Source organism: Anomaloglossus baeobatrachus, chromosome 1, assembly GCF_048569485.1.
Source record: "Anomaloglossus baeobatrachus isolate aAnoBae1 chromosome 1, aAnoBae1.hap1, whole genome shotgun sequence".
NCBI classification, from domain to species: Eukaryota; Metazoa; Chordata; class Amphibia; order Anura; family Aromobatidae; genus Anomaloglossus; species Anomaloglossus baeobatrachus.
The window spans coordinates 36,012,777-36,023,014 of record NC_134353.1 but is presented as its reverse complement, the minus strand read 5'-3'; the positions used below and the strand labels follow the sequence as shown (position 1 = coordinate 36,023,014).

The window sequence follows — 10,238 nt, the reverse complement described above, 5'->3', positions numbered from 1 at the left end:
AAAACGCTAAGGGGGACAGGGGAGTGCAGGGGTGGGAGGGCAGAGGAGGTATGGTGATGTCACAGGGGGATGGTACCGTTGTCTGGGGTGCTAAGTTAGGTAACAATGTGAGGAGACGGATAATGGTGGGAATACTGATGTTATAGAGTCAGGGGGATGGATTATCTTGAGAAAATTGGAAATTGTAAAAAGCAAGGATATCTGGAAAGGGTTAACCGTGTCTGGGAAGCGCTGGGGGTGTCACCACTGATCTCACATGACATTATAGTGAACTGGTAAAATAAAATGTATTAATGCAACAATCCCATAAATCTAGGAGTAAATTGCAATATCCTATGAGTCCTACAATATTTAAATCCTAAAAGTAATCTTGCAGCACTGGGAGAATCGGAAATTGTGAGCGACCGCAGCATCCGAGCCGGGCGAGAGCGAGACATAAGCCCTGCCCTGCAGGGGTACGCACGCCCAAACTGACGTTTTATCACACACCCTCTAACAATGTCGCTTCTCACCTCTCTTCTCCTTGACGCCCAACAACTCTGTTTAATTTTCCAAACTACAGCGGCCACCAGGAGCAAGGAGAGGAAACAACTGCAAAAGAAACACAGAAAGTCAGTGTAATGTGCACGTGTCACCACCAGGTGGCAGCAAAAAACAGAAAATCAGTGCAATGTGCACGTGTCACCACCAGGTGGCAGCAAGAAACACAGAAAGTCAGTGCAATGTGCACATGTCACCACCAGGTGGCAGCAAGTATCAGAAAATCAGTGCAATGTGCACGTGTCACCACCAGGTGGCAGCAAGTATCAGAAAATCAGTGTAATGTGCACGTGTCACCACCAGGTGGCAGCAAGAAACAGAAAATCAGTGCAATGTGTACGTGCCACCACCAGGTGGCAGCAAGTATCAGAAAATCAGTGTAATGTGCACGTGTCACCACCAGGTGGCAGCAAGAAACAGAAAATCAGTGCAATGTGCACGTGCCACCACCAGGTGGCAGCAGGTATCAGAAAATCAGTGTAATGTGCACGTGTCGCCACCAGGTGGCAGCAAGTATCAGAAAATCAGTGCAATGTGCACGTGTCACCACCAGGTGGCAGCAAGTATCAGAAAATCAGTGCAATGTGCACATGTCACCACCAGGTGGCAGCAAGTATCAGAAAATCAGTGCAATGTGCACGTGTCACCACCAGGTGGCAGCAAGAAACACAGAAAGTCAGTGCAATGTGCACATGTCACCACCAGGTGGCAGCAAGTATCAGAAAATCAGTGTAATGTGCACATGTCACCACCAGGTGGCAGCAAGTATCAGAAAATCAGTGTAATGTGCACGTGTCACCACCAGGTGGCAGCAAGTATCAGAAAATCAGTGCAATGTGCACGTGTCACCACCAGGTGGCAGCAAGTATCAGAAAATCAGTGCAATGTGCACATGTCACCACCAGGTGGCAGCAAAACGCTATAAACAAATTAACATTTCTTACATTCAACCAATGATACATATTACTGCAAAGTTCTGTTCCACCTTTAACCCCTTAAGGCTGATGCAATTTTTTAAAAACTTATATATATTAAAAATAAAATAAATAAAAAAAAATAAAAAGAAGCATAAGGAAAAAAAAAAATCTTTATTTACCTGAAAAACGTGACAAAAAACTGTACCAAGTCCATAAAGTTACTGTGCTGAGAGAAGGCGATCTGTAAGAGAAGACAAAAATGGTGAGGGTGCGGAGTCCGGGGCCTCTAATGCACATGTACACTGTACTCGGTCCACAAATGTCGAACATGTAAGTAATAGGAGTGATGCCCTCAATACACACATATACATATATATATATATACACACACACACACACACACACACACACACACACACACACACACACACACATACATATATATATATATATATATAATAAATATATAATATATATATATATATATATATATATATATATATATATATAATATATATATATATATATAATATATATATATATATATATATATATATATATATATAATATATATATATATATATATATATATAATAAATATATATATAAATAAATATATATATAAATATAAATATATATAAATATATATATATATAAATATATATATAAATATATATATAAATATATATAAATGTATATAAATAAATATAAATAAATATATATATATATATCTAATAAATATATATATATATCTAATAAATATATCTATATATATATATCTATATCTATATCTATCTATATATATATATATATATATATATATATATACTGGTCTCATACACGTCCCGTGGACCCTAATGAGCCCTCCGACACTTTCTTTTTACAACGACAGACACACCGTGAAATGCAACCGAATATGCAACAATGCGGGCTTCAAAAGGCAGTGCGAACAGTGCTTAAAGGGATCCGGCCACCAGATGAAAAGCGACCCGTTTTTGCCTTTATTGTATTCTCGCTGTTCTACTGAGTAATCCTTTTTTGTTTTTTTCTAAATCCATCATACGGTTCCAGAGATATGGGCGTTTTTATTTGGTCGCCATTTTTTAGTTTCTTTCCTGAGGAGGCGTGGCTCACAGGATTACACTGAGCACTGCCCACCATAAAAATTAGCACTGGACAAAAAAGCCCATATCTTTGGAACCGTATGGCGGATTGAAAAAAAATAAAAAACGTAATAATTAGAAGGACGGCGGGGATACAATAAGAGCCAAAACTGATCACTTTTGATCTGGTGACCGGTCCCCTTTAAAGCCTCCAATGTTTAGCTCTACAATGGTATAAACTGAAAACCAGATCTGCCAGGGTGGCATACTACAGGGATGCTATAGTGACATGTGGAGAAATAAAAAAACAATAATCGACTAATTAATAACAGAAGTAAAGTCGTAAAGGAAAAAAAACTGGAAAACCACAAAATCCAAAACACCCAAGCACTAATAGAATACTGATACAAATGACATATTTACATTCTTGTTGTAGCACAATAATCCGAAAATATCAGATATTTACAATCAGATAAATAAGTTAGAATGGAACTGCACAAAAACAACGGAATACGAGAAACAAAGAACTATTCCTTGGTCCTGTATACTGTATACTGCTATGTTCTATGTTAGAGATGGGCCTTAGCCGCTGATTGCTCCTGTCGATGTCCAGAATAAATGGCTCCCATAAGTAGGACGCTGTTCACACTTGTTTGTAGAAGTAACACAGGACGGACGGACATAAATCGTACTGACAGTCTCGGGTCACAAGGATGTCGAAAGGCTTCATCGTAACAGGACAACATAAAATACTGAGGTCCAGTAGGAAGAGGTACAGACATTTCCCAGCTGACCTGTTGGACCTTGGTGGCTTCGCTTCGGCTCCTGTCGGGGGTCGGCACGTCCATTGTGGATCACAGCTCTGACAGTGTGCACACACGGAGGTGATGACCCGGGAATGTGAGGATCCGGAGGCTGGCACTGTCCTCTTGTGAGGCACAGGCTGATAATTACATGAATCATGGCACATAAAATGCATCCTCATTAGAGATGAGCGGAACCGTGGAAGTTTGGGTTTTGTGATTGTAACAGTGATCCGCACACAGTCCCTCTCCTCCTGTGCTCCCTGCTATTATACATGTGATAGAGCCGCACACATAGTCCTCTCCTCCTGTGCTCCCTGCTGTTATACATGTGATAGAGCCGCACACATAGTCCTCTCCTCCTGTGCTCCCTGCTGTTATACATGTGATAGAGCTGCACACATAGTTCTCTCCTCCTGTGCTCCCTGCTGTTATACATGTGATAGAGCCGCACACATAGTCCTCTCCTCCTGTGCTCCCTGCTGTTATACATGTGATAGAGCCGCACACATAGTCCTCTCCTCCTGTGCTCACTGCTATTATAGATGTGATAGAGACCCACACATAATCCTCTCCTCCTGTGCTCCCTGCTGTTACACATGTGATAGAGCCACACACAGTCCTCTCCTCCTGTGCTCCCTGCTGTTATACATGTGATAGAGCTGCACACATAGTCCTCTACTCCTGTGCTACATGCTGTTATACATGTGATAGAGCCCCACACATAGTCCTCTCCTCCTGTGCTCCATGCTGTTATACATGTGATAGAGCCGCACACATAATCCTCTCCTCCTGTGCTCCATGCTGTTATACATGTAATAGAGCCGCACACAGTCCTCTCCTCCTGTGCTCCCTGCTGTTATACATGTGATAGAGCCGCACACATAATCCTCTCCTCCTGTGCTCCCTGCTGTTATACATGTGATAGAGCCGCACACAGTCCTCTCCTCCTGTGCTCCCTGCTGTTATACATGTGATAGAGACCCACACATAGTCCTCTCCTCCTGTGCTCCATGCTATTATACACGTGATAGTAACAGTAATCCGCACACATAGTCCTCTCCTCCTGTGCTCCCTGCTGTTATACATGTGATAGAGCCGCACACACAGTCCTCTCCTCCTGTGCTCCCTGCTGTTATACATGCGATAGAGCCACACACAATCCTCTCCTCCTGTGCTCCCTGCTGTTATACATGCAATAGAGCCACACACAGTCCTCTCCTGCTGTGCTCCCTGCTGTTATACATGTGATAGAGCTGAACACATAGTCCTCTACTCCTGTGCTACATGCTGTTATACATGTGATAGAGCCACACACATAATCCTCTCCTCCTGTGCTCCATGCTGTTATACATGCAATAGAGCACTCACAGTCCTCTCCTCCTGTGCTCCCTGCTGTTACACATGTGATAGAGCTGCACACATAGTCCTCTCCTCCTGTGCTCCCTGCTGTTATACATGTGATAAAACCGCACACATAGTCCTCTCCTCTGTGCTCCCTGCTATTATACATGTGATAGTAACAGTGATCCGTACACACAGTCCTCTCCTCCTGTGCTCCATGCTGTTACACATGTGATAGAGCCGTACACAGTCCTCTCCTCCTGTGCTCCCTGCTGTTATACATGTGATAGAGCTGCACACATAGTCCTCTCCTCCTGTGTTCCCTGCTGTTATACATGTGATAGAGCTGCACACATAGTCCTCTCCTCCTGTGCTCCCTGCTGTTATACATGTGATAGAGCCGCACACAGTCTTCTCCTCCTGTGCTCCCTGCTGTTATACATGTGATAGAGACCCACACATAGTCCTCTCCTCCTGTGCTCCATGCTATTATACACGTGATAGTAACAGTAATCCGCACACATAGTCCTCTCCTCCTGTGCTCCCTGCTGTTATACATGTGATAGAGCTGCACACATAGTCCTCTCCTCCTTTGCTCCCTGCTGTTATACATGTGATAGAGCTGCACACTTAGGCGGGGCTTTGCACGCTGCGACATCGGTAACAATGTGTTACCGATGCTGCAGCGATATTCCCGCCCCCGTCGCACGTGCAATATCTAGTGAAAGCTGGCGTAGCGATTATTATCGCTACGGCAGTTTCACACGCACATACCTGCCGTGCGACGTCCCTCTGGCCGGCGACCCGCCTCCTTCCTAAGGGGGGCGGGTCGTGTGCGTCACAGCGACGTCACACGGCAGGCGGGCCAATTGAAGTGGAGGGGCGGAGATGAGCAGGATGTAAACATCCCGCCCACCTCCGTCCTTCTCATTGCAGCCGGGAGGCAGGCAAGGTGATGTTCCTCGCTCCTGCGGCTTTACGCACAGCGATGTGTGCTGCCGCAGGAGCGAGGAACAACATCGTACCTGTCGCTGCACCGGCATTATGGAAATGTCGGAGGCTGCAGCGATGATACGATAACGACGCTTTTGCGCTCGTTCATCGTATCAAAAAGGTTTTACACGTTGCGATATCGACTGCGACGCCGGATGTGCGTCACTTTCGATTTGACCCCATCGACATCGCACGTGCAATGTCGCAACGTGCAAAGCCACCCATAGTCCTCTCCTCCTGTGCTCCCTGCTGTTATACAGGTGATAGAGACCCACACATAGTCCTCTCCTCCTGTGCTCCCTGCTGTTATACATGTGATAGAGCTGCACACATAGTCCTCTCCTCCTGTGCTACATGCTATTATACACGTGATAGTAACAGTGATCCGCACACATAGTTCTCTGCTCATGTGCTCCCTGCTATTATACATGTGATAGAGCCGCACACAGTCCTCTCCTCCTGTGCTCCCTGCTATTATACATGTGATAGAGCTGCACACATAGTCCTCTACTCCTGTGCTCCCTGCTGTTATACATGTGATAGAGCTGCACACACAGTCCTCTCCTCCTGTGCTCCCTGCTATTATACAGGTGATAGAGCTGCACACACAGTCCTCTCCTCCTGTGCTCCCTGCTGTTATACATGTGATAGAGCTGCACACATAGTCCTCTACTCCTGTGCTCCCTGCTGTTATACATGTGATAGAGCCGCACACATAGTCCTCTACTCCTGTGCTCCCTGCTGTTATACATGTGATAGAGCTGCACACATAGTTCTCTCCTCCTGTGCTCCCTGCTGTTATACATGTGATAGAGCTGCACACATAGTTCTCTCCTCCTGTGCTCCCTGCTGTTATACATGTGATAGAGCTGCACACATAGTCCTCTACTCCTGTGCTCCCTGCTGTTATACATGTGATAGATCTGCACACACAGTCCTCTCCTCCTGTGCTCCCTGCTGTTATACATGTGATAGAGCTGCACACATAGTCCTCTCCTCCTGTGCTCCTGCTGTTATACATGTGATAGAGCTGCACACATAGTTCTCTCCTCCTGTGCTCCTGCTGTTACACGTGATAGTAACCGTGAGACGCACACACAGTCCTCTCCTCCTGTTATATATGTGATAGTAACAGTGAGCCGCACACACAGTCTTCCTGTCCTCCCCACTGTTATTCATGTGATAGTAACAGTGATCCGCACACATAGTCGTCTCCTCCTGTGTGCCCTGCTGTTATACATGTGATAGAGACCCAACATATAGTCCTCTCCTCCTGTGTGCCCTGCTGTTATACATGTGATAGAGACCCACACACAGGCCTCTCCTCCTGTGCTCCCTGCTGTTATACATGTGATAAAGCCGCACACATAGTCCTCTCCTCCTGTGCTCCCTGCTGTTATACATGTGATAAAGCCGCACACATAGTCCTCTGCTCCTGTGCTCCCTGCTGTTATACATGTGATAAAGCCGCACACATAGTCCTCTGCTCCTGTGCTACCTGCTGTTATACATGTGATAGAGCTGCACACATAGTCCTCTACTCCTGTGCTACCTGCTGTTATACATGTGATATAGTAGCAGAGGACTGTGTGTGCAGCTCTATCACATGTATAACAGCAGGTAGCATAGTAGCAGAGGACTATGTGTGCAGCTCTGCTACCTGCTGTTATACATGTGATAGAGCCGCAGCCACAGTCCTCTCCTCCTAGCCGTATATGTGCAAAGGGAGAGCAATCGGGGTTATGCTGGCTAACAACCAACTATTTTTGATCTAGTAGAGGATGATTAGGATTAAGGGAAAGCTGGGTGTCAGCCCTTGTAATGGCAGCCATATTGGTGGTCACCCAGGACTCGGCTTTCCAGTAGGGAGAGGCCGCACAGAGGAATGGAAAGCACAGTGGTAGTCTGGCCGGGGACCAGGCCTAGGACGGGACGGTGAGCGAGGACTGTGTTGCTAGGTGATCACTAATCCTTGTACCAGGAATGGTTCAGCCGGAACCACAAAGACCCTTTTATGCGTCTCCGGGACGACGGTGTGGGGGGCCAGGCCGGCATACTAATTTGCAAGCATCTTTTTTTGCTTTAGGCAACGGTGGTTAATCTGTGAATAATGCAATTATATGAAAAGAAGAGGAGGTAATAGAAATGAAAAATTCCCAGTTCTCCCAGTATGAAGTCCTCCGACACCCACAGCGCCGTCGGCGGGCGGCCGGTCCCTGCTTGGCGGATGTGCGGCTGCTTTCATTACTCACTATATTTATATATACATGGATGACACCTACCACGCCTCTGACAACAGGTACAGCAAGTATCCGAAACCGGGCACGCACTAATCACAGCGGGCGGAGCTGGCCGGGCCGGATATACAGGAGTGCTGTACTCACCCACCCCAGGTCCAGCGAAGAGTCTCCACCAGTGAGCTTGGCGGCTCTAATGAGTGGCTCATATTGGGACGAGCCGCTGAGGTCACCCCGATTGTCTGCAGCAATGTCGCGGTGACGTCGGTGCTCCAGACAATCACAGTGCTAGCCTGGACCTGGGGAAAGTGAGAAGAGCACAATCCTCTGAGATGAACGCTCAGGATTACGGAATACATTGAATATAATTGTAATAATAGGTGTATATTGTGCACTGAGAAGGGGGACGTTATGGGGGGGGGGGGGAGACAGAGATGGGGCACAATTAAGGAAAAAAGAGGCAACTTTAAGAGCTGGGTTTTTACATGATTGACAGTATGGAAGAGCGAAGGGTTGTCAGAATGGAAGGTGCAGCAGAGCGAGGGTTGTCAGAATGGAAGATGCAGCAGAGCGAGGGTTGTCAGAATGGAAGGAGCAGCAGAGCGAGGGTTGTCAGAATGGAAGATGCAGCAGAGCGAGGGTTGTCAGAATGGAAGAAGCAGCAGAGCGAGGGTTGTCAGAGTGGAAGGTGCAGCAGAGCGAGGGTTGTCAGCGTGGAAGATGCAGCAGAGCGAGGGTTGTCAGAATGGAAGATGCAGCAGAGCGAGGGTTGTCAGAATGGAAGATGCAGAAGAGCGAGGGTTGTCAGAATGGAAGATGCAGCAGAGCGAGGGTTGTCAGAATGGAAGGTGCAGCAGAGCCAGGGTTGTCAGAATGGAAGATGCAGCAGAGCGAGGGTTGTCAGAATGGAAGGTGCAGCAGAGCGAGGGTTGTCAGAATGGAAGGTGCAGCAGAGCGAGGGTTGTCAGCGTGGAAGATGCAGCAGAGCGAGGGTTGTCAGAGTGGAAGGTGCAGCAGAGCGAGGGTTGTCAGAATGGAAGGTGCAGCAGAGCGAGGGTTGTCAGAATGGAAGATTGAGCAGAGCGAGGGTTGTCAGAATGGAAGATGCAGCAGAGCGAGGGTTGTCAGCGTGGAAGATGCAGCAGAGCGAGGGTTGTCAGAATGGAAGGTGCAGCAGAGCGAGGGTTGTCAGAATGGAAGGTGCAGCAGAGCGAGGGTTGTCAGAATGGAAGGTGCAGCAGAGCGAGGGTTGTCAGAATGGAAGATTGAGCAGAGCGAGGGTTGTCAGAATGGAAGATTGAGCAGAGCGAGGGTTGTCAGAATGGAAGATGCAGCAGAGCGAGGGTTGTCAGAATGGAAGGTGCAGCAGAGCGAGGGTTGTCAGAATGGAAGGTGCAGCAGAGCGAGGGTTGTCAGAATGGAAGATTGAGCAGAGCGAGGGTTGTCAGAATGGAAGATTGAGCAGAGCGAGGGTTGTCAGAGTGGAAGGTGCAGCAGAGCGAGGGTTGTCAGAATGGAAGGTGCAGCAGAGCGAGGGTTGTCAGAATGGAAGGTGCAGCAGAGCGAGGGTTGTGAGAATGGAAGATGCAGCAGAGCGAGGGTTGTCAGAATGGAAGGTGCAGCAGAGCGAGGGTTGTCAGAATGGAAGGTGCAGCAGAGCGAGGGTTGTCAGAATGGAAGGTGCAGCAGAGCGAGGGTTGTCAGAATGGAAGATGCAGCAGAGCGAGGGTTGTCAGCGTGGAAGATGCAGCAGAGCGAGGGTTGTCAGCGTGGAAGATGCAGCAGAGCGAGGGTTGTCAGAATGGAAGGTGCAGCAGAGCGAGGGTTGTCAGAATGGAAGATGCAGCAGAGCGAGGGTTGTCAGCGTGGAAGATGCAGCAGAGCGAGGGTTGTCAGAATGGAAGGTGCAGCAGAGCGAGGGTTGTCAGAATGGAAGGTGCAGCAGAGCGAGGGTTGTCAGCGTGGAAGATGCAGCAGAGCGAGGGTTGTCAGAATGGAAGGTGCAGCAGAGCGAGGGTTGTCAGAATGGAAGGTGCAGCAGAGCGAGGGTTGTCAGAATGGAAGGTGCAGCAGAGCGAGGGTTGTCAGAATGGAAGGTGCAGCAGAGCGAGGGTTGTCAGAATGGAAGATGCAGCAGAGCGAGGGTTGTCAGAATGGAAGATGCAGCAGAGCGAGGGTTGTCAGAATGGAAGATGCAGCAGAGCGAGGGTTGTCAGAATGGAAGATGCAGCAGAGCGAGGGTTGTCAGAATGGAAGATGCAGCAGAGCGAGGGTTGTCAGAATGGAAGGTGCAGCAGAGCG

General features: G+C 47.7%; 1 protein-coding gene across 1 annotated transcript in view; it reads right to left on the bottom strand.

The window, feature by feature from the left end:
* Positions 1–10,238, bottom strand: part of ATRN (attractin) — a 189,553-nt gene that overhangs the window by 55,133 nt on the left and 124,182 nt on the right. Inside the window, 2 exon segments of the mRNA XM_075346398.1 lie at positions 513–591; positions 1,637–1,698. Coding sequence (XP_075202513.1) covers positions 513–591; positions 1,637–1,698 — 141 coding nt within the window.